The sequence below is a fragment of the Rhinatrema bivittatum genome, chromosome 2 (genome assembly GCF_901001135.1).
Source record: "Rhinatrema bivittatum chromosome 2, aRhiBiv1.1, whole genome shotgun sequence".
Classification (NCBI taxonomy): Eukaryota; Metazoa; Chordata; class Amphibia; order Gymnophiona; family Rhinatrematidae; genus Rhinatrema; species Rhinatrema bivittatum.
In genome coordinates, this window is record NC_042616.1 from 451706417 (window position 1) to 451732234 (window position 25818).

At 45.2% G+C, this 25818-nt stretch overlaps 1 protein-coding gene across 9 annotated transcripts in view; it reads left to right on the top strand.

Moving 5' to 3' along the window:
- Nucleotides 1–25818, top strand: part of UBN2 (ubinuclein 2) — a 586373-nt gene that overhangs the window by 98214 nt on the left and 462341 nt on the right. For all 9 annotated transcript variants that reach the window (XR_003854673.1, XR_003854671.1, XR_003854674.1 and 6 more), the window contains exons 4-5: nt 141–278; nt 24210–24322. Coding sequence is in view for 5 of the 9 variants with exons in the window: in XM_029590354.1 (XP_029446214.1) it covers nt 141–278; nt 24210–24322 (251 nt within the window). In the remaining 4 variants the exon portion in view is untranslated. The remainder of the gene's footprint in view (nt 1–140; nt 279–24209; nt 24323–25818) is intronic.

Genomic DNA, 25818 nt, shown 5'->3' on the forward strand with positions numbered 1-25818 from the left:
GGAAATTCTAGATGTGGTTTTATTGGACTGATTTTAGATGTTTTGAATATGTAGTTCAGCAAATATTTGGTGACATCTAATTTGTCATGATTTGGTCTTTAACTGCTTTGACTGAATTCTTCTTTCTCTTCCTCTTCTAGTATGATGAATTGGTTCCTGCCTCCCTCACAACAAAATATGGAGGGTTTTACATCAACACAGGAACTCTGCAGTTTCGTCAAGCATCTGACTCAGAGGATGAAGGATTTGCAGGGAACAAGAAGCACAAATCAGCCAAAGTGAGCAGGTTTAGAAACTATGGGGATGGAGAAGATAAACCATTCTGGGTTATATGGTTGTATTTACTTTGTTGGTCATGTCTGTCTGTTGCTACCAGATGGTGCCTCGAACAGTGAAAAGTGCAGTATGCAAAGACAATATACACAGTCTGCAAAGCATTGTTGCAAACACACCGGAACACGGGCACATGCATGCACATGCAGACAGAGACACACAGTCACATGAATCCACACCCTCAGGCATAGGTGCATGCACACAGGTGGTTGATGACCAGACAACCTGAGCAATGCCAGGGAATGTTGGCTAATATGCCCTGTCTGCAAAGCTTTGTTTCTCTCTCTCTCTCTCTCTCTCCCACACACAGGAACTGACAGGCATAGGCGCACACACAGGTTCTCACAAACTTGGCCTAGCATGCGCAAGCACGCACACTAGCTCGCATGCATGCACTCAAGGTAAGACAAGCACATTTGGAATCCCTAGGAACCTTCTATCCTGCCAACCTTTGGTTACGTTCTCTAGACCAGTGCTTCCCAACCTCTGGTCCGTGGACCCCTAAGGGTCTGCCAGACCATAACGGGGGGTCTGCAGAAAGTGAACTGTATCTGCTACCTTTTCTCTCCCCCTTATCCTCCTGAGAAGAAGGCCTGTGCTGTGAAAGAAGAGGCCTCACAGGCCACCGCTGCACCCCAGCCAGAGAAGACTGAAGGAGGCAGCAGGGCCATCGATGCATCAATCCTGTCAGCAGCTGAAGATTGAAAGAGGCTCATAGGCTGCCGGTGGCTGAAGATGGAAAGAGGCCCATAGCCCACCGGTGCATCTATTCTGTCTGCGGCTGAAGACTGAAAAATGTCGTGGGGCCTCCTCATCCCTACCTGCTGGCAACATAGGAGCGGCCATGGATACCCCTCTGCCTCCACAGACTTAAGGAAACAGAAGAGAGGCCCAGTTAAGAGTGAGGGTGTGAACACCTGTGTGTCTGCGAGAGGAGAAGACTGTGTGTGTGTCTGCGAGAGAAACTGAGGGACAGGCATGGTTAAAAATTGAGATGAAAGAGGCTATTTTAGCCAAAAAAAATCCTTCAAAAATTGGAAGAAGGATCCACCTGAAGAAAATGGGAAAAAGCATAAGCATTGTCAAGTTAAGTGTAAAACATTGATAAGGCAGGCTAAGAGAGAACTTGAAATGAAGTTGGCCATAGAGGCAAAAACTTATAATAAAAACCTTAAAAAAATATATATGAAGCAAGAAACCTTTGAGGGAGTTGGTTGGACCGTTAGAAGACCGAGGGATTAAAGGAGCTCTTAGGGAAGATTTTATTTATTTAGATTTGTATATTCCGCTTTTCGGCACTTCAGAGTGTACATCAAAGCAGATTACATTTAAGTACTATATAGGTACCTGAAAGTACCTATAGATAAGGCCATTGCAGAAAGACTAAATTAATTCTTTGCTTCTGTGTTTACTAATGAGGATGCTGGGGAGATACTGGTTCCAGAGATGGTTTTCAAGGGTGATGAGTCAGATGAACTGAACCAAATCACTGTGAATCTGGAAGATGTGGTAGGCCAGATTGACAAGATAGAGTAGCAAATAACCTGGACCGGATAGTATACACCAGCTGAAGGAAATAAAAAATGAAATTTCAGATCTATTAGTTAAAATTTGTAACCTATCATCCATTGTACCTGAAGACTGGAGGGTGGCCAATGTAACCCCAATATTTAAAAAGGGCTCCAAGGGCAATCCGGGAAACTATAGACCAGTGTGAGCCTGACTTCAGTGCTGGGAAAGCTAGTGAAAACTATTCTAAATATCAAAAGCACAGAGCACATAGAAAGACATGGTTTAATAGAACACAGCATGGATTTACCCAAGGCAAGTCTTGCCTCACAAATCTGCTTCATTTTTTTTGGAAGGGGTTAATAAAATTGTAGATAAAGGTAAGCCAGTAGATGTAGTGATTTGGATTTTCAGAAGGCATTTGACAAAGTCCCTCATGAGAGGCTTCTAAGGAACTAAAAAGTCATGGGATAGGAGGTGGTCTCCTTTCATGGATTACAAACTGGTTGAAAGACAGGAAACAGAGTAGGATTAAATGGTCAATTTTCTCAGTGGAAAAGAGTAAAAAGTGGAGTGCCTCAGGGATCTGTACTTGGACCTGTGCTTTTCATTCTATATAAATAAAAATGTAAAATAGTTTGGACATAATCGATAATCTCAAACTTCTGCACCAATTGCTTTCAAATTTGGACACAACCTTGCTTTCACGTTCGGCAAGGTACGTCACACGGTTACAGAGAAAAACATGTTTTTACATGTGTGTGGGGAAAACAGCAACATCTATTGGACATACATGCTATCTACCTTGGGAAATGAAGCTGCTGTACTGCGCATGCGTGGGCGGGAGCGCACGTCGGGCACAGCGGGACCAACGTGGCGCTGGGAGGAGCAGCAGTGGTGCACGTTGGGCACAGCGGGACCAACATGGCGCTGGGAGGAGCAGCAGCGGCGGACCGGCGGCGATATCGGGCGTGATGGTGTCGGGCGGCCGAACTTCGACACCTGGGAAGAGCTGCGGCGGCGGCTATTTGGGATAGCTCACGTGCACGACAGGGAGGGATCCTCGCTGACCTCGCATCTTCGGGAGCGGGCCGCGCAGAACCACACAAGAGGGAGAGGGCCGGGGGGGGGGGGGGGGGGATCAGCTGGGAGGGCATTGCAAGCGGGAGGGGATCTGAGTTAGGGAAGGAGATTCAGAGAGGGTGTGCTGTCACTGACGAAAGGGTAGGGAGTAGGTGGGGAGAGGTGACAGTGAGGGGAGGGAGAATGAAGGGGGCGGTGTCAGGGGAGAGACACAGAGGGGAGGGGATGAGTGTGAGGGTTGAGAGTTGGAGTGGGGACAGGGGAGGAAAGGGGGGGGGAGTGACCAAGAAGGAGGACGATGTGTGACTGAGGTATATGAGCAAGGGGGGGGGGGCAAAGAACCTGACTCTGCCACTGCAATGCGTGGCGGGCCACTGCTAGTATATTTATAAATGATCTGGAAAGGAATACGAGTGAGGCAATCAAATTTGCAGATGATACAAAATTATTCAGAGTAGTTAAATCACAAGCGGATTGTGATAAATTGCAGGAAGACCTTGCGAGACTGGAAGATTGGGCATCCAAATAGCAGATGAAATTTAATGTGGACAAGTGCAAGATGATGCATATAGGGAAAAAATAATCCACGCTGTAGTTACATGATGTCAGGTTCCATATTAGGAGCTACCACCCAGGAAAAAGATCTAGGCATCATAGTGGATAATACATTGAAATCAGCTCAGTATTCTGTAGCAGTAAAAAACCAAACAGAATGTTAGGAATTATTAGGAAGGGAATGGTGAATAAAACAGAAAATGTCATAATGCCTCTGTATCGATCCATGGTGAGACCGCACCTTGAATACTGTGTACATTTCTGGTCACCTCATCTCAAAGAATATATAGTTGCAATGGAAAAGGTACAGAGAAGAGCGACCAAAATGATGAAGGGGATGGAACAGCTCCCTTATAAGGAAAGGCTAAAGAGGTTAGGGCTGTTCAGCTTGGAGAAGAGACGGCTGAGGGGGGGATATGATAGAGGTCTTTAAAAGCATGGGAGGTCTAGAACAGGTAAATGTGAATCTGTTATTTACTTTTTCGGATAATAGAAGGACTAAGGGGCACTCCATGAAGTTAACAAATAGCACATTTAAAACTAATCAGAGAACATTATTTTTCACTCAGCGCACAATTAAGCTCTGGAATTTGTTACCAGAGAATGTGGTTAGTGCAGCTAGTGTAGCTGAGTGTGTGAGGGAGGGGGACCATGTGTGTATGCGCGCGAGTAAGGGGACTGTGTGTGTGTGTGTGTGTGTGTTGCATATGCAAGGGAGGGGGACCGTGAGCGTGAGAGGGACCCTGCCGTGCATATTGGTACTCCATTGTTCCTGATCCTCTGTGTGCCTTGCCCCTGCCTCTGCCTGCCTTGACCCTTGTTTCCTCTGACTGATATCTTGTGCTTGACCCTTGGTCTGTTATTTGACTCTGCCTGAATACTGCTTGTCTCACTCTCCCTGCATGCCTCTTGTCTGGACTTCTGCTTGGATCATGACTTTTTTGCCTGCATGCTGCCTGTCCTGACCATTGGTCTATTCCTGGACTTCCTTCCCTTACTGGGACCTTGCCTAAGTTGGCGGGTCCTTGAACTCAAGGGCTCTAACTGTGGAGAAAAGGGGATGGTAAAGGTAAAACCTAGACCCAGTTCCTGAGTTTCTGCCTATTGAGGGTATAAGCCTAGTGGATTCCCCTGCTAGGCTGTGTCGATCACACCTCAGTCCCAAGGCTTACCAGCTGTGATAGATTGCTTAGGCCATGAGCTCAGTGGACTCCTCAACAGCTCAGCTGAACTTCCTATAGCCTAGGATTCCTTTTATAGATCCCCCAGGTGGGACTAATGTAGCGCTGGTTGATATCACATCCTGCATGAGTATATAAGGAAGTTCCTTACAACTAGCCAGAACCTCAGCAACAGGTCTTCCTGCTCTGCAGTGCATATTGATACTCCATTGTTCCTGATCCTATGTATGCCTCCTGTGTACCTACTTCTTTCTTTGTCCCCTGCTCCTGTCTTTACCCTGCTCTTGCCTGCCTCTTCTCCTTGCCTCGACCCTTACTTCCTCACCTTGACCCTTACTTCCTTTTGGACTGATCTCTCCTGCTTGACCTTGGCATGTTATCTGACTCTGCCCAAATGCTGCCTGCCTTGACCTCTGCCTGGTATTCAAATCTGCCTACACACAGCCTGCCCCAACTCTTGCCTGGAGCATGATTTTTGCTTGCCCCGACTATTGTCCTGTTCCTGGACTTCCTTTGTTCTTTGGGACCTCGCCTAAGTCTTGCTCCCAAACCCAAGGGCTCAACCTGTGTCATACTTTTAGGAGTTCTTGCATTTCCCTATGCCATTTCTTTCCTACTTTCCTTTTTAAACATACCCCCCCCCCCCCCCCCCACACACACACACACACACGGACACTCAACACACTCTGCTATTCACATACATCGGCACTCTCACTGCACAAAAAACAGGAATGCTAAAATTTAAAAATTCCATCAATTGCACTTGAAAGTGCATTGTGACACTTACAATCCCCACAAAGACAAATATAATTGCAAATCCAGCCATACCATGAGAACACAGGCACCAGCATTTTTATATCGCACTGCTCCCCTTCCCCTTCCCATTCATATATTTATTTTTTTTTCAACATCTGCAAGCCAGTGGCCCACACAATTACATATGTGCTCACTGCTGGCACCTGGCTCTCACAGCACACCCCTCTTCCTCCCCCATCTAATGTGGGAAAGAGACAGACAGATAACAGAGGCCATCCAAGCTGATGTTAAGCTTTAAGAATAGGGCAGCATTAAGACTGATCTGCAGCAATTGCCGGGAAAAATAGTGATTCCTTACTGCAGAAGGCAAAGCAACCTGAGGGAAATTACACTCATCATGCAGTAAGCTTGGCATGACTAGCAGAGCAATACGCAAGGAAGAGCTGAGACTTTTTCTCAATTAAACATTTAATCAAACACCTACAATGAGAGCCCATTCAATCACATGCTGGTAAGCGACATCAGGCATATGTTACCTAAAAGGAGGAATAAAACTAAGATACTCAGCCATTGACAAATGCTGCAGCAACCAGACAGAAGCATTAATTAGATATATGCACACACAGGATGTCCTTCCTATGAGATCTCTTACCTCCCCGGGACAGTAAAGCCAGAAGCTTATAATATGCCTAGGCTTGCTCAGTTGTACCACTGATCACTACCGCAATAGAATCTTGCTATTTAAATACCAAGGTAACAAACCTGCAAACAGTAAAACTAATGAAACACAGCAAAGATTTCCTTCCAACTGCTGGTTTTCAAGACAAATGCTTAAATCAGATGGGTTACCTTACGTGGCAGGAGGAGGAGAGACAGTGGGCTGCCTGAGGGGGAGAACAAGGGTACAGAAAAGATCCTTCTCTCCACTCACCAAGCAGGGTTGCTGAGCAGGCAACTTCCTCACTCCCATAGCCACATCCTATCCCAAGCTGTTGTGGACTGAAATAAATGCTTAGAGCCATCAGCTTGAGGATGGAAATCCTTTTATTCAGAACAGCAAAAAAATAAAAGATATGTCTTATGGAGAGAGAGCAGCAGATTACCATGAAATGGAACAGGAAAAGCTCTCTCAAAGATTGCTCACTGATACCAGGATCTAAATACGTTGACACTTCTAACCTATACACCACTGTAAACATTTCTTTAACTGGTTACTATAAGGAAACATTTGAATTGGTTTGAAATGCATGGCCAGTAGACCATTATTTATATTGTGGGCATTTTACTGTGAGGGTCTCTGGAGTACAGTTTCGATTGGGCATATTAGGCTGTTATTGAGAACACCATAATATTGTTTTTTGTATGATTTGTACAAGGAATGTTCTAGTTTTGCTTTTTCTCCCAGGACAAGCAGGATGGTAGTCCTCACATGTGGGTGACGTCATCAGACGGAGCCCTGACATGGAAAACTTCTGTCACAATTTCTAGAACTTTTGACTTGCACACTGAGCAATCCCAGCATGCCATAATCCCTGTAGCCACAGGGGTCTCCCTTTAGTCTCTTTTTTTTTTTTTTTTCACGTAGATAAGCAGCTGAATTAGCCATGCTGTATGGGTACGTCCTCCGTGCCACTAGGTGGCGGAGCTCTCAAAGTCTATTAAAGACTTTTAGCTAGGTACTCCCTCCCTCCTGTATCCTGACAGGATTACCTCAGGCTCCTCAGTCTGAAATTTTCCGCGCAACAGAGTGCGCAGAGCTCTCTACTTCTCTGGAAAAATAAATAAAATAAACAGAAAACTTAAAGAATTCGACATCCATGGATGTCAACACAACAAAGAAGACAGATTAAAAAAAATTAAATTTTTTTTTTCTTCAGGAACTGCCCTGCTGAGTATGTGTTGACATCTCAGGGCATCCCCCTCCCCCATCCTTCCAGCTGATACCTACTTTATTCCAGTCTCCTCAGTGACCTCCCATTTTCCACGGCCTGGCTCAGAGTGGAGACGAGGGGAGGGACGTTCTCGCAGCCGCTGATCTACTCACCGGTCTGTTGAGCAAAACGGCGCTAGGATCCACGCCGGCGTCCACACTACGGCCAGGGCGCCAAGCACTCACTGTGAACGCCGATGGGCTGCCTGATTACACAGACAGAACTGTTAATAGCGCTGGAGTGCAGAAAAAACATCTGTTTGTGTGCAGAAGTGCCAAAGATAACATATGCACAGGAGAAGCCGGCGCATTGGCGCGCACGCCGTGAGTGCCGGCGCACCGAGGCATGCGCCGTATGTATTGGCGCACAGACGCCTGCACCGGAAGGCTGGAGCCATCGGTGAGTCAATTTGAGGGGCCCGGGGCGTGCGCTAGAAGACCGGATGCATCTAAGTGAGCCGGATGGCCCGACGCATGCTCCGGTGGGGCCTGGCGCATACATACACGACCGGTTACCGACGCTGGCTGACACAAATTCATTGCCTGGCACGCCAGGGAAATCAGCATGTGCGCCGTACACTGGAAGGCGCCCTGAGACATCCTTGCGCGCACCTGCACATATACCGGCTTCGGCCACCCGGAGCGGCCATCAGCATGAGTGTGAGATGCGCCGAGCACCGGCACAGAGACTAGGCACACCGAATACTGGTGAGGACACCGGGCAAACTAACACCAATGCAGATGCTGGATGCGCCGAACCCCGGCACGGGCGCTGTCCACACCAGGGCATGAACGCCAGTGCTGACTGCATGAATTCGGTTCTCCGGCACCACTAAAAACAAAACCCCTCAAAAACAAACAAATATATAGATAAATAAATGAACCCAGCGAGACCGCAGCACTAACATCAGTGCGCTAAGTCGTCCAAGTGCCGGGACTGCGTCACAACTACAACGCGCGTCCCAGCCAGCGCTAAAATCAATTCTGGGGGACTGGAGATTCAAAGATGAGTACACTCCCAATTTCCCCCGCCAGACTCACAAGGCGTCAGATATACTGGAACCCATACTTCCACTACCACCGGCATGTTCCATAGGGGTCAGTCAACAGACTGACAACCGCCACAGGTTAAGCCCTACCACAGCACTAACGTGGCCATCCTATAATTCTCTTTTCACACTAACGTTCCCTTTTCCACACATTCCATGCTGGTTAAAGGGACATTACAGGCGGCTTGTAACTCCTAGCTCCATTTCACGCCGTAGTAGGATACTAAGTCACTAGATGACTTCCAAAAAAATAAAAATAAAAAAGGATGAATTGAGCCATTCCTCGGAAGTACTCAATGCATATGATTTTGTTAGGGGATTTTAATCTTGCTTTTAATTGTGTTCACACTGATTCTCAAATTCAGTTATGTTTAGATATACTATCTTCTTTGGGTTGGTCTCAAACTTTTCACTCACCTACACATCGCTTAGGTAATACTATTGACATGGTCTTTATTCATAAAAATGCTAATCTTAGTTTAATTGAACCTCCAGCTATTAAACTAGTGTCTTGGTCAGATCATTCTTTGATCTGTTTTTCATTACATGGTTCGATAGATCACATCAGTATAGGAGAAGCCAGTAAAGGTTTTGAAAAAAGATCAGTTGTCGATATTTGTAAACTGAAGGAAGTTTTTGTCATTTTTCCAGATATGGTTGAACATGAGGATTTTAATTCTTATTTCGATAAGTGGATTTTACATCTTAGTTCCTCTATTGATGACGTAGCTCCTGTGAAGTACTATTCTTATCCTGATCACTGTAAAAGAGCTCATCGTCTCTGGAATAATGCATCATTGATTTTATCTCGGCAGCAATTATGAAAAAATGAACGTAAATGGTTGAAATGCTCTTCGTATGAAAACGCTAACTTATATCGATCCTCTTTGTTAAAATACCAATGTGAAACATTGGCAGCTAAGAAGGAGTATTATTCTAAAAAAAATACATGAGATCGGTGATAATTCTAGAGAATTATTTTCATTCGTACATAGATTAACAGAAAAGAAAAAAAGCTAATAACCTGGTTTTCTCTACACTCTCAGCTGATTCATTTGCCAGATATTTTTCAACTAAATTGGATAAAGTTCTTTCCATCTTTAAGGATATAGGACCTTGGTATTTGAATACGCCTTCTAGTACCTTGTCATCTAGTACTAAGCCATCTAGTCCTTTGTCATCTAGTACTATGCCATCTAGCTCTTCCTCTTCATGGATATAATTTGACTTGGTAGCTTCCACGGAATTGGCTAATTTAATTGCAAATTTGAACAACACCATGTGTCCCATTTTGAATATCTCTACAGTCACGTTTAGAGGTATTTTCGATGTTTTGAAAACCTCTATTACTCATGTTGTAAATTGTTCACTTAAATCAGGTATAATGCCTTCTCTTTTGAAATCTGCAGTTGTGAAACCTTTGCTTAAAAAACCTTCTTTAGATGCTAGCGATTTAGCCAATTATAGGCCTATCTCTTCACTTCCATTTCTCTCTAAAGTAATTGAAGGAATTGTTTTAAAACAGTTCACAAACTTTATAGAGAAGCATGAGATTTTGAGTCCACATCAATTTGGCTTTCGACGTGGTTTAAGCACAGAATTACTTTTGATTTCCTTAATTGACTCTATTAAACGTAGTTTAGATAGTGGACAACAGTTTATTTTGGTTTCATTGGATATAATGTCTGCTTTTGATTCGATTGACCATCAAATCTTGCTATTCTGTCTTCGTGAGTGCGGAATTGCTGGGTCAGTTTTGGCATGGTTTGAGAGTTATTTGTCTAATCGCTCTCAAATCATCAAATTTAACAATTCTTCTTCTGAGCTACAACAGGGAAAGACTGGGGTTCCACAGGGTTCTGCCCTTTCGGCGATGTTGTTCAATGTTTGTCTTGCTCCTATTGCTAAACTTTTGGCCATCATCACTGATGGGCATAAAATCTATGCAGACGATATCCAATTTTACATAAAAGTTCAGAAGTCTTGGTCTGAAACAATTGAGTTACTTTCTTTCTGCATGAATTCCATTATGCGTTGGTTAAAACATAAGCTTCTTCTGAATACTAGTAAAACATCTATGCCGTTGATTCATCGTCCCCATTCTCAACCTGTTTCCGACACTATATCATTTGAGAATTTTTCTTTTTCTCTCTCTAAGCCGATCAAGAGTTTGGGTTTTTTGACAGATTCAACTTTGTCATTTAAAGCACAGATTAGTTCTGTAATTAAAATAGGTTTCTTTAAGTTGAGGCTTTTAGCTGGATTACGACACTTATTGTATGAATCTGATTTTTTGATGGTCGTACGGGCCATCATTTTTCCACATATTGATTACTGTAACAGTCTTTATATTGGTTTACCTAAAAATTCAATTCGTTCTCTTCAACTTCTGATGAATTCAGCAGCTAGGTTAGTGTCATCTTCTAAGCGTTCTGACCGAATTACTCCAATTCTATGTAGACTTCAGTGGCTCCCTATGTTGGAGCGTATATTTTTCAAGATAGGAATGACAGTTTTTAAACTTCGTGTTTCATCTTCTGATTTTTGGTTTAATGCTTTACTTCGGATCCATAAGCCAGCCAGAACACTTAGGTCTTCACAACTAAATTTACTTGAGGTTCCTTCTGTGAGATTAGCCCATTTATATAGTACAAGAGAAACAGCCTTCTCCATAGCAGCACCTAATTGCTGGAATATGATTCCATTTGATCTTCGATCCATTGAAGATGTCAAGAAATTTAAAATTGCTTTCAAGGAATTTTTGCTCAATCGTGTGTACAATTGTTAAAGGAAATACTTGAATAAGTTAATGCGTATGGTTATGAATATTAGATAAGTTCTTTTTTTGTTTTTTGTTATTTAGTTTCTATGAAACTATTTTGTTTGTATATGTACTTTGTTTGTGTTGCTTTTATTATGTGTGTGTATTTTGTATATCGCCTAGGCCTAACAGTGTTAGGCGATTAATAAATTTTATAAATGAAATGAAAAATGAATTCCATACATCTAGTCTACATTGCATAGATCTTTGGATACTCTATGGGCTCTGAAACACAACAAACTCTGCAGATACCACTTTCTCTCCTCTGTACCATTCCATCGCGGAAGAATGAGGAACTTCCTAACTCCTGCCCTACGGCTTTGAGATCTCATCTAATACTTCAACAATGCCTTGGCAGTCAACCGTCTTAAATGGTGATATTCTATGGCCATAAGACGATCCAGGCATAGGATAGACTTCACCGTATAGTCTACCAAATGTTTTCTTTCCAACATCTGTTCACGTCCATCTATGTCACGACGTTCAATTTCAACCTCGGCCCGATGCCGAAGAAAAAAACAAACCTTACGATCATAATCCTCTGTCTCGCCAACGACTAGTCAACAACAAACATCACGTAAGCATGCTACGACGCCTCGCTAACCACAGAAAATAAAATAAATCCGCCATCTTTACATCAGGTATCAACTTCCATGATCAACTCCAAATTACACTTGTCACCTATCCAGGAACACATTCTGTAAGAACTAAAAAAATAAAATAAAAAAGGGAAAAGGGGAGCATATCCTCCCATATCCATCCACACTAGATCCCAGTGTTCCCCTCGTTTCCGGACGAACAGCTATCACTTCCACTACAAGGTCTTCCATTTGAGCTTGCCTTTGGCCCACCGGTTTTTCAGCAACTTCAGGGCAGTGGAGAAGGTGCACCCTCTGCAACAAGGGCTAAAAATATTCCCTATCTCAACAACTGCTCCCACTAGCCTCTGATTCACTACGATACAAATTCTTCTTGGACAGTCTAGGCCTACTGATTGCCTTCGGAAACTCGGGGCTGGAATCATTAAAAAAAAATAAATTTTTTTTTGTTTTTGCAACTCAAAAGGGGAGCCTACATCGCCACTATCCCAGACTGTACTCTTTCTACTTCACCCAAGACCTCGCTGTCCCCATACAATTTATAACTCTTTTCACAGTACCATACCACCTCGCCAAGTCCTACCTGTTCTAGGACACATGTAGGTAGCCACTACGTAGTTCTACATATGTGCCTACATATGCGCCTCTTACAATGAGTCTCGAGCACTCATTTCTTCATCCATTATCCACACCCTTTCCTTGCCAGCAACATAGACAAGGTCCTACAATGGTGTCTCCTCTCGTACGCACTATCAACAGGCTCGCCTTTTCGACCCTTCCACATCATGTGCCCCTCACCACAGATGCATCACCCAAGGAATGAGCAGCTCATTTGAAAACACAAGGTCTATGCACTTCGTGCGACCATACACTAAACATAAACCTTTAGAACCTCAAGGCGAAAACACGCCCTTCGAGTCTTCAGCGATTTCCCACAACAAATCCTAGTCAGGATTCCCACAGATAACTGTATCACAATGTTCTCTATACACCAGATACGGAAGTCAGGTTCATAGAACCTCTGCTACAACGTAGTTCTGATTCTGGGATGGGCCCCCCCAGAGTTCCATTGCTGACTTATCTTACCAAGATGCTCGATTCCAGAGTAACCAAACTCAGTGAAATTTTTTTGCCCCAACGAATGACTCATGACTCCAAGAGTAACTCAAGGACTTTCTTAGTTTGGGCTCTCCCTACAGTTGATCTCTTTGCAATAAGAGAACAATGGGATAATAGATGACATTTGCTTGGTTTATCCGAGCCAGTTAGACTCGCTCCAACCCCTTTTTCTCATCGATGGTCATGAATACTACTCTAGGCGTTCCCTCCAATACAGCTCATCTCTCGCAAACGCCAGAGATGCATACAAGACCAAGCGTCTCTACACCTGATCCTGCCCATAAGATCATGACAACCAAGGTATAGTTCCCTACTACACCTATGAATCCACAACCCAATTCCTGGGCAGACAGCCACAGCTTCTTCCCCAGAACAAGGGAACGCTACCACCTCCTCTTCACTCCTCACTGAGTGCAATTCTGATGAATCGCTTACCAGCACTTCCACATTTCTTCTGCATTCCAGACCCATACTTGTCATCAAAGATGCTGCCAACCAGCCTCAATTTCCAGACAAAGTACTTACGCTACACTTCCTAGTGTACATCAATGGGTCTCGACCTGTTTCCTTGCCGCCGGAACGGCTTGTCTCCTGTCTCCATCAGCTTACAGCAAGGACCTTGCTGCGTCATCGCTACCAATTCATTTAAGCGCTACAACATATTCTCACATTCATCTAAACGGACAGCCTATTTCATGTCCTTCCTTACTATCCAAATTCCTACCAGGAGTATTGCACCCACGTCCACCTTTGGCATACGCCACAGGGTACTGTTGGACATTAATATATATCTCAACAGGTTGATACTTTCGCCTGCACACCTTTGAATACTTGTTACATTCACTACCTCCCATAGGTGCCTTTTTTCTTGGTTTGTTTTCAATTCTGTAAGGAGAATAAGTAACTTCCATACATTTTTTCACCACCCTCTTTATCTTCAGTTTCACCACGACAAGGTGATCTTGCACACTAACTAGGAAATTCTGCCAACGCTTATTTCCAGTTTTTTCCACTTTACCAGACAGTCAACCTTACCACCATTTCATCCAAGGCCTTATGCAAATGCCAGTGTGTAAAGTCATGCACCTTGCATTACAACTGTGCGCTAGCATACCACAAAAAGGCGCACTCTTTCACCCAATTGACCTTCACACCTGTTTCTTTCGCTTTCTCTAAAGGCGTAATGGTATCCAGTGACAAAGAACTCTATCCTCAGGGATATCCAACTCCATGCAGTTAAACCTTAATACAACGTCACACACGCATTGCGACCCTGTGGACACATTGCGTGCGAGCAATAGCAGCCTCGATGACTTCCCCATCAAGTGTCTCCATGGACATCGATGCACCAATGACATGTTCATCGTTCCACTTTCACATCCCACCGCTGTTTCCACAGACAGAGGACGGATGATTCCCCTTTGGAACAGACTATCCTACAGAAGGGCACAATTGACAGACAAATACAACCTTCTTAGGAACAGTCCACCTCTGTTATCATATTGAGCAAAAAAAAAATAAATTTTTTTTTTCACAATACACAGAAATAACACGCACCTCTGCTCAATACATCAGCCCATAAAGCATGGCTAATTCAGCTGCTTATCTACGTGAAAAGAGCAAGTTTGCTTACCATAAACGGTGTTTTCCGTAGATAGCAGATGAATTAGCCATGCTGACCCGTCCGCCTCCCCGGACAGTTCTAGCACACCTACCTTGCTTTGATACTGACTGAGGAGCCTGAGGTAATCCTGTCAGGATACAGGAGGGAGGGAGTACCTAGCTAAAGGTCCTTAATAGACTTTTAGAGCTCCGCCACCAAGTGGCACGGTGGATGTACCCATACAGCATGGCTAATTCATCTGCTATCTACGGAAAACACCGTTTAGGGTAAGCAAACTTGCTCTTCCGTGCTGCAGTTTGCCTCATGGTTAGGAGCTCTGCGAACATTTTCTCACCACTTTTCCTCACGGAAAACCTTGAAGTTCCCTTCATAAAAAAGTTCCCTCATAGGGGTCTCCCATCGCGACACCTTTTCTTGACACTCGGTGAGTAATTTTCCACCGTCTCCGGTCGGTTCCTGCTACCTTGTCATCTGTTCCCGCAGGCCACCAACTGTTTCGCGGCCCCTTTTTTCACTATGGTGACGGGCTTCAGAAAATGTCCATAGTGCCCCCGCACTATATCCATTACTGACCCGCACGATGTTTGTGTGCTGTGCCTCGGCCCATCACACGATGTACCTCTGTGTCCTAGCTGCGCTCAAATGACCCTGAAGGGCAGGCGTGCCCGTTTGGACAAAATGGAGTCTCTTTTCAAAATAAAACTTATTCCATCAACTTCCACCCAGTCATCACCGGCAGGAACATCTTCCATCGACAAACCTTGCCGGGAGCAGCAAGGGGACAGTGACTGTCTGTCACAGACACCATCCAGGGCATTGGTAGCATCTTCCTCTGTGCCGGAAAAGGACCGGACCGAGCACCGAGGGAAACATAGTCAATGGCACAGACGCGCTTCCACACCTGGTGCCGGCACAGACATAAGAACATAAGAAAATGCCATACTGGGTCAGACCAAGGGTCCATCAAGCCCAGCATCCTGTTTCCAACAGTGGCCAATCCAGGCCATAAGAACCTAGCAAGTACCCAAAAATTAAGTCTATTCCATGTTACCATTGCTAATGGCAGTGGCTATTCTCTAAGTGAACTTAATAGCAGGTAATGGACTTCTCCTCCAAGAACTTATCCAATCCTTTTTTAAACACCGCTATACTAACTGCACTAACCACATCCTCTGGCAACAAATTCCAGAGTTTAATTGTGCGTTGAGTAAAAAAGAACTTTCTCCGATTAGATTTAAATGTGCCCCATGCTAACTTCATGGAGTGCCCCCTAGTCTTTCTACTATCCGAAAGAGTAAATAACCGATTCACATCTACCCGTTCTAGACCTCTCATAATTTCAAACATCTCTATCACATCCCCCCTCAGCCGTCTCTTCTCCAAGCTGAAAAGTCCTAACCTCTTTAGTCTTTCCTCATAGGGGAGCTGTTCCATTCCCCTTATTTTGGTAGCCCTTCTCTGTACCTTCTCCATCGCAATTATATCTTTTTTGAGATGCGGCGACCAGAATTGTACACAGTATTCAAGGTGCGGTCTCACCATGGAGCGATAGAGGCAGCATGACATTTTCCGTTTTATTCACCATTCCCTTTCTAATAATTCCCAACATTCTGTTTGCTTTTTTGACTGCCGCAGCACACTGAACCGATGATTTCAATGTGTTTTCCACTATGACGCCTAGATCTCTTTCTTGGGTTGCAGCACCTAATATGGAACCCAACATTGTGTAATTATAGCATGGGTTATTTTTCCCTGTATGCATCACCTTGCACTTATCCACATTAAATTTCATCTGCCATTTGGATGCCCAATTTTCCAGTCTCACAAGGTCTTCCTGCAATTTATCACAATCTGCTTGTGATTTAACTACTCTGAACAATTTTGTGTCATCTGCAAATTTGATTCTCACTCATCGTATTTCTTTCCAGATCATTTATAAATATATTGAAAAGTAAGGGTCCCAATACAGATCCCTGAGGCACTCCACTGTCCACTCCCTTCCACCGCATCTGCCTCAATGGCTATCGAGTCGGTTGCGAAGAGGACCCGGGGAGAGGAGCTTCCATCCTCCTCTCCACCTGAGACCCTGAGACGATCCCCACAGACACTGGTGCCGGGTACTGAGCCCCCACAGATTCCTGTGGAGGTGCTAGTAGCGCCTAGCCTGCCTCCCCCGTAGCTGCATTACCTATACCAGCTTCCAGGGAGGAGCTGGACATCCTTGTCCGCCAGGCGGTCCTCGATGCCTTCCAGAGCCTGCTTCCGCGCTCGATGCCGATCCCCATACCGGCACCAACACCAGAGCCATCTTTGTTTACACCGTTGCTCGACCACTTTGATACCCTCATCGATGCCCTTCCGACCCAGCTGGTGCCATTGGTACCAAGCCAACCTTCCAAACCTCCCGATTACCATTCTGGGGTCCTCGGAGGATGAGGACATGGACTCTAGTCCTTTTCCAGCTCCGCTTTCACAGATGCTGGAACCGGTTCCAGGTCCGTTGGGGCTCTCGGGATCGAAGTGCCCACAGTTCCCTTCGATGCCATAGATGCCGTCTAAGTCTCCATCGGTGCCCTTACATACTCCATCGAGGCCTCCATCGATGCCTGCAAGTCCTGGAGTATCAGACTTTTTCCCTCCCTCAGGTTCTCAACAGGAGACCCCTTATGATTCATAGGAGGACGTTGACACGGACACTTCCACAGAGGTTATATTCTCAGAGCCTTCTCCTCCAGAAGAAAGGAGACTGTCCCCTCCAGAAGACCTCTCCTTTGCTAATTTCATAAAAGAAATGTCTGAAACCATCCCTTTTGACCTGGTCACTGAAGAGGACACCTGTCAGAAGACGTTAGAAGTCTTTCAATTCGTAGATGCCTCCAAGGAAATTATGGCCATTCCAGTCCACGAAGTGCTCTTGGATCTGCAACATCGCCTATGGGAGAGCACCCTTGCACTGTCCCACCAGTTAATAAGAAAGGCAGATGCAACATATCTGGTCCAGCACACTCCAGGTTTTCAGAAGCCATACCTACCTCACCAATCAGTGGTAGTGGAATCGGCGCAGAAGAAGGATGGTCTAGGTAGGACAGTCTTCCAGGGCTCTATGTTAGTGTCACGCATAGCTGCCTATCAGTTATATATGACACAATATCGGAGGAATCTGTGGAAGCAAGTCCAGGGGATAGCAGACTCCCTCCCCCAACAGGAGAACCTCGCTGCCATTCTCCAAAAAGGCCTTGACACAGGGAAACATGAGGTCAGAGCTGCATATGATTCCTTTGAGATGGCTTCTCGTTTATCAGCAACAGGAATCAGAGCAAGAAGATGGGTCTGGCTTAAGGCCTCTGACTTAAGGCTGGAAGTCCATGATAAGCTCGCCAATCTCCCATGTACTGGAGATAATCTCTTTGGCGACAAGATACAGGACACAGTGGCTCAATTAAAGGATCACCACAAGACCCTGCGGAAACTCCCTCCTCTGCTCGAAAGACCACCACGAGAAGGAATCCCAGAAGACCCTTTTATCGCTCACGCAAGTACTACCCACCTACATCTCACGTGAGACCAGCCAGACTACCTCAAAGAGGACATCCATGTCAAGCCAAGGCTTCTAGATCTCAACCAGCCCCGCAAATGGGCCCAGCCTCTGGATTTTGAAACTTGTCCAGAGAACAGCAGCCACTCTCTCAATCCAAGACCAGACTTGCCTGTAGGAGGTCGGCTACACCCCTTCATAACCAACTGGCGCCGCATTACAACAGACCAATGGGTAATATCCATCATAACCCACGGATACCATCTAAATTTCCTCATGGTACCCCTGGATTCACCACCCAATCCACTGTGGATCCAAAGAGATCACACAAGCCTTCTAGAGTTAGAACTGTCCACCCTACTGAGCGCCAGGACTGTGGAAACCGTTCCCCTGACACAGCAGGGTAGAAGGTTCTACTCCTGCTACTTTCTATTTCCAAAGAAATCAGGCGGCCTCTGCCCCTTCCTAGACCTCCTCAATCTCAACAAATTTCTACATAAAGAAAAATTCAGGCTGGTATCCCTAGGCACCATGCTTCCCCTTCTACAACAAAGAGACTGGCTCTGTTCTCTGGATCTTCAAGACGCCTATGCGTACATTCCCATATTCCCCTATCACCGCAAATACCTGCGTTTTATAGTGGGGCATCAACATTTTCGGTACCGGGTTCTGCCTTTCGGACTTGCCTCTGCACCCCGTGTATTTACAAAATGCTTAGCAGTGGCTGCGGCCCATCTATGAAAAAAACAGTATACACATGTTTCCTTACCTGGATGACTGGCTAATCAAGAGCCAATCCAAGCAAGGAGCTCTCAATGCGCTGAAGCTCACTATCAATCTGCTACATTCGTTGGGGTTTCTCATCAGTTACCAGAAATCCCACCTGAATCCATCTTACCTCCTTACCTTTATCGGAGCAGATCTGGACACCACAGTCGCAAAGGCCTTCCTGCCCAACGACCACGCAGACACTCTCTCCAGACTAGCTCCATCTCTGCGCACAAAGAGAACAGCCTCAGCCCATCAATTCCTCTCATTGCTGGACCACATGGCTTCCACGGCCCATGTCACTCCTATGGCCAGGCTAGCCATGAGATAGATCTTCAGTTCAGTGTTCACTAAAGAAGACCCCGGAGAAGGACAGTTGCTAGTTAACAAGAAAATGGAGGGGAGTGGAATGGATGAAACTCCATTTACAGAAGAGAATGTATGGGAAGAGCTAGGAAAACTGAAAGTGGACAAAGCCATGGGGCCTGATGATGTTCATCCCAGGGTACTGAGGGAGCTCAGAGATGTACTGGCGGCTCCGCTGCATGACCTGTTCAATAGATCCCTGGAAACGGGAGTGGTACCGAGTGATTGGAGAAGAGCGGCGGTGGTCCCTCTTCACAAGAGTGGGAGCAGAGAGGAGGCTGGAAACTACAGGCCGGTTAGCCTCTCCTCTGTGGTGGGAAAAGTATTGGAGTTGCTGCTGAAGGAAAGAATAGTGAACTATCTACAATCAGCAGAATTGCTGGCCCAGAGGCAGCATGGTTTCGCCAAGGGAAGGTCCTGTCAGACGAATCTGATCGACTTTTATGATTGGATGACTATGGGAATTGGATCGAGGAAGAGCGCTCGATGACATCTACTTGGATTTTAGCAAAGCATTTGATACGGTCCCGCACAGGAGGCTTGTGAATAAAATGAGAAGCTTGGGAGTGAGTGCCAAGGTGGTGGCCTGGATAGCAAACTGGTTGAAGGACAGAAGATAATGTGTGATGGTAAATGGAACTTACTCGGAAGAGAGCGCTGTGATGAGCGGAGTGTCGCAAGGGTTGGTGTTGGGACTGGTCCTGTTCAATATCTATGTGAGCGACATCGCGGACGGAATAGAAGGTAAGGTTTGTCTATTTGCAGATGATACTAAGATCGGCAACAGAGTGGACATGTCGGAAGGAGTGGAGACAGGATTTAAGGAAACTGGAAGAGTGGTCTAAGATATATAGCAGCTGAGATTCAATGCCAAGAAGTGCAGAGTCATGCATATGGGGTGTGGAGATCCGAAAGAAATTTATTTGATTTGGGGGGGGGCTGATGTTCACGGAGCAGGAGAGAGACCTTGGGGTGATAGTGTCTAACGATCTGAAGTCGGCGAAACAATGTGACAAGGTGATTGCTAAAGCCAGAAGAATGCTGGGCTGCATAGAGAGGGGAATATCTATTAAGAAAAGGGAAGTGATTATCCCCTTGTACAGATCCCTGGTGAGGCCTCACCTAGAGTACTGTGCTCAGTTCTGGAGACTGTATCTCCGAAGGGACAGAGACAGGATGGAAGCGGTCCAGAGAAGGGCGACCAAAAAGGTGGATGGTTTTCATCAAATGACTTACGAGGAGAGATTGAAGAATCTAAATATGTATACCCTGGAAGAAAGGAACAGGGGTGATACTTTACAGACTTTCAGATACTTGAAAGGTTTTAATGATCCAAAGTCAATGACAAACCTTTTCCGTTGGAAAAAAATCAGCAGAACTAGGGATCACGACTTAAAACTCCTGGGGGAAAGACTCAGAACCAATGTCAGGAAGTATTTCTTCACGGAGAGGGTGGTGGATGCCTGGAACGCCCTTTAGAGGAAGTGGTGAAGACTAAAACTGTGAAGGATTTCAAAGGGGCGTGGGATAAACACTGCGGATCCATAAAGTCTAGAGGATGTGAATGAAGTGAAGAGCCATGGGGATGGCTTGCGGGAATGACAGATACTACCTGGTGATTAATACCCTTATTCAACAAACATACACACCGTTAATGCGACTCCAACATTGCTCTATGCTTCAACGGCAAGAGGAAATATGGAAAAGGGGATTTGCCATTCACAAATAAGAGGGGGAGTAGCTTGCTTGTTGCGGCGATTACGACCCCGAATCAGTTAAGCCGATACTTCAATTTGAATACATATCCAGGGTAGCTCACTGCTTTAACGGAAGGGGGAAATGAAGAAAAGAGGATTTATATCCAGACAACAACCAGCAAGGACTGAATTGCATAGGCTGGGAAAACAAATAAGCATGGGAGTAGCTTGCTTATTGCGGCGGTTACTACCCCTAATCAATTAAACTTGATACTTCACTTTGATGCAGATCCAGCACTGCTCTCTACATCCATGGCAGGGATGGAAGGAAATTAGAACCATAAAGTTACCAATAAGGGCCCTGAACTCAGCGGTCAGAGTAACAGATAAGTATGAGAAAAATAACTGTGAAAGCTTGCTGGACAGACTGAATGGGCCGTTTGGCCTTCTTCTGCCGTCACTTCTATGTTTCTATGAGAAAACTCAATGGACTTTGAAATCTCAGTGGCTACAAGCCACTCAACCTCTTTCATTCCTGATCCATTTCACCGACCAGCTGCATCTGTCACTTCTCTGGTGGACAAACAGAGCTAACTTGCTGACAGGGTCTACACTTTCAGCAACCAGTTTCTCAAGTGACCTTAACCACGGTCGCATCCAACTTAGGTTGGGGAGCTCATGTGAACAACCTTGAAACTCAAGGGACTTGGACACAACTCAAAGCAAAGTTTCAGATCAACTTCCTAGAGCTTCGAGCCATACGTTATGCTCTATATGCATTCAAGGACTACCTTTCACGCAAGACTGTTCTTATACAGACAACACAGTTGCAATGTGGTACTTGAACAAAAGGGAGAAACAGGCTCTTATCTCCTCTGCCAAGAAGCTGTGCAGATCTGGGCCTGGGCCCTTGCACACTCCATGCATCTCCGGGCCACTTATCTGGCAGCATATAGAATGTAGTAGCAAATCGCCTCAGTTGACATTTCCATCCCCACGATCCTGTGGTAACGAGCAAAATCTTCCAACTCTGGTGTCAACCAACAATCGACCTCTTTGCATCCCAACTGAATCACAAAGTGGATGGATTCTGCTCCCTGCACAGGCAACAAAACACGTTTAGCCATGGGCGCCATTGCTCGCCCCTGGAACACAGGCCTCCTATATGTGCATCCTTCGATACCACTGATAGCCAAAACTCTCATGAAACTACAACAGGACAAAGGGTCAGTGATGCTCATAGCCCCATATTGGCCTCGACAAGTGTGGTTTCCCATGCTTTTTGACCCCTCCATTCGATAACCAATTTGCCTGGGCACAGCACCCAACCTCATAACTCAGAACCAGGGTATGTTACGCTATCTGAACCTTCAGGCCCTATCCCTCACAGCCTGGATGTTGAAAGCCTGATCCTACAACCACTCAATCTTTAAACTAAGGTCTCTCAAGTGCTTGTAGCTTCACAAAAGTCTTCCACACGGAAATCCTACCTTTCTAAGTGGAATAGATTTACCTCGTGGTGCACTCAAAAAGGTGTCGACCCTTTTTCCTGCCCCACTCCATCTCTATTTGACTGTCTCTGACACCTTTCAGACTCTGGTCTCCAGACTTCCTTGGTAAGGGTACACCTCAGTGCTATCTCAGCATCCCACAAGGGAGTAGGGATGCCCCAGTAATGGCGCAACCCCTTGAGTCGATTTATGAGGGGCTTGCTGCAACTTAAGCCCCCTCTACGGCCACCAGTTGGACCTAAACGTAGTACTTACAAGACTCATGCGTTCCCCGTTTGAGCCTTTGCACTCCTGTGATGTTAAATTTCTTACATGGAAAGTTCTTTTCCTAGTAGCCATTACATCTGCTCGAAGAGTCAGTGAGTTACAAGCACTTGTCACATACTCACCCTATACAAGGTTCCTCCATGACTGAGTGGTCCTCTGTACTCTCTAAGTTCCTTCCCAAAGTGGTTACTGACTTTCACTTGAATCAGTCTATAGTCTTACCCACCTTTTTCCCAAGGCCTCACTCTCACCAGGGCGAGAGAGTTTTACACACCTTGGACTGTAAACGTGCACTTGCATTTTACCTAGATCGCACTGCAGTCCATAGGAAATCCACCCAATTCTTTGTTTCTTTTGATAAAAACAAACCCTGAGTTGCAGTGGGCAAACAAACTCTCTCCAACTGGCTAGCAGACTGTATCGAATTCTGCTATGAAAAAGCAGGCCTTCCTCTCCAGGGACGAGTGAAGGCGCACTCAGTAAGAGCCATGGCAACGTTAGTAGCACACTATCGTAAAACTGCAACATCGAGCTCTCTTCACACATTTGCAGCACATTATTGCCTGGACAAGGTAGGACATCAAGACTCTGCCTTTGGCCAGTCTGTCTTGAAGAACTTATTTCCAGTATAATCCCAACTCCTTCCACATCCATCTGCTGTGATTTTTCAGGCTGCCTCATTTTTCCCAACAGTACACCAGTTGTGCCTGTTGCACAAGTTGTAGGCTGCCAGTTCAAATAAATGAGTCATCCTGTAGCTTGCTAATCACCCACATGAGAGCACTACCATCCTGCTTGTCCTGGGAGAAAGCAGAGTTGCTTACCTGTAACAGGTGTTCTCCCAGAACAGCAGGATGTAGTCCTCACGAAACCCATCCGCCACCCCACGGAGTTGGATCCAAAATCATTTAATTTTATTTTTTCGCTCTCACCTCTTGCTACAAATGAGACTGAAGGGAGACACCTGTGGCTACAGAGATTATGGCATGCTGGGCATGCTGAGTGTGCCAGTCAAAAGTTCTAGAAACTTTGACAGAAGTTTTCCGAGATAGGGCTCAGTCTGATGATGTCACCCACATGTGAGGTCTACATCCTGCTGAACTGGGAGAACACCTGTTACAGGTAAGCAATTCTGCTATATCCATTGCTGAGGGTTGATGATGATTGGGGGGGGGGGGGGTTTCCTGTGGATACAAAGTGTACATTTACATTTAGCCTTCTGTTCAGTGTGTCATGCATGTGAGAACCATATATCAGGAGTATCCTGACAGAAAAAAGGTTGAGAACCACTGCTCTAGAATATACTTTTCCGGGTGTATTGATCAAAAAAAGGGCCCTGTTCTATCTTAAGTAAGGTGTAGATTTTCTAAGCATTTTCCCATAGACACAAAATGGGAGGGGGAAACCATTTATATAGTAACCTAAGTGCAAGAGAAGATGAATTGCTTTTCGGAGACAGGTGCTTTAGGTTAAAATTGATCTGGCTTTCTGGATTATCCTCCACAGGTATCCAAATTAAAAGAGGGAGAAGAACGTGCAATGAAGAAGAGAAAGCGGAAAGAGGAGGGAACAGAGAGAGAGAAAAAGCCTCGAAAAATGAAAGTTCCCAAGCAGCTCGGGTAATTGATAACACGCAAATATCTGCAAATATACACAAACTCAGTAGCATATTGTCTGTCCTCTACTGCTTACAGACAGCGGATAGGGCTTTCACCATGATATGTAGCACTATGGGGTAAATTTTCAAAGCCGAGCTGATTTTATAACGTATGCGGTGACACGCACTTGTTCCGATACCTGTGCACACATGCGTGCCTGATTTTGTATCGGCGCATGCTGGTGCCCACTCGGGGGGGGGGGGGGGGGGGAATTTTTTATTTTTGTATTTATTTTTTAACACAAGCGGTGACAGATCTGGCCTTTGCCCTATCCCCCTAACTAACTTTCCTCCCTTTTATCCTCTCCACCCCGACTCCCTAAACCCAACCTTACGATCCAATTTTTTTTTTTTGTTTAGAACTTATCTGTTCCTCCGAGCAGGAGTAAGTTCTGCGCACTGGCCGGCTGCCGGCGCATGCTTCAACAGGACAGTGCAAAATGGCCCCCCGCCAGGAACCCGCCCCTTTTCAAAACCCTGGCTCTTCTGCGTGTACCGGGAGATATGTACATGACCGGGCCATTTTGAAAATGCGCTCGGCGAGGCCACATGCGTATCTTTCGATTTCTATGCACAGGGTTTTGAAAATTTGCTTGTATATATAGAAAAGGGGGAAGGGGGTACCTGTAGGTGTTGAATCTGAATATTTTTGCAGAGCACTCCATTATCAAGGGAATGGAGGCAAGAGGTATTTTAATGGGGAAATGACAAAAATGGGCAGCATGGTCTCAGATATTATGTTGCCTTAAGGAGTCTGTGGAAGCAGTGGGAGCTGTAGGGAAGAATCACAAGGTTTTAAGACTTTTTTTTTTTATATGAAATTGCAAAGTTTCAGAGAGGCAGTATTAAAACCTTTTTTTGCTCTAAACTAAATACGTGAGCTAGATGGTCCTCACTGTTTTACCTTTTATTTAAGGTAATGTGATAGATGCAGCTCTTTTTTCTTGTAGAGCAAAAATAAGATTTGATTCAAAGTATTTGTTTTCTAAAGATAAGATGGATCTATGAGTCACACAGCTGGATGACATCTGATGGAGCCAACATGAAACATGTTTCTGGAGCTATCTAGGAAAAACCTGAAGGACTTTCTAGGCATGCATGGTAGTTCTATGTGCCTGCATTCACGTAGTGTGCCTCATTTCAGTGTAATTGACACATTTATTCTTCTGACTGCAATTAATTACTAAACTGTGCTAAAGTTATTTCTCCCTCTTTTCCAATTAGTCCTGCTTTTCCTATCCTGTAGTACAGTGCTGCTCAGACTGGTCCTTGATGTCTTCCCACATCTGCCAGTCAGATTTCCAGGAAACCCTTAATGAATATGCATGAGATATATGCAAAAATAACTAATGTGTTCAGGATTTCCTGAAAATCCTTCAGGGTGAAAGGGAAAAGCAAGAACTATGGAGCACCATTGTCTGAGTGTTAAGGTTGTTTTTGGTTTGTGGTTTTTTTTGC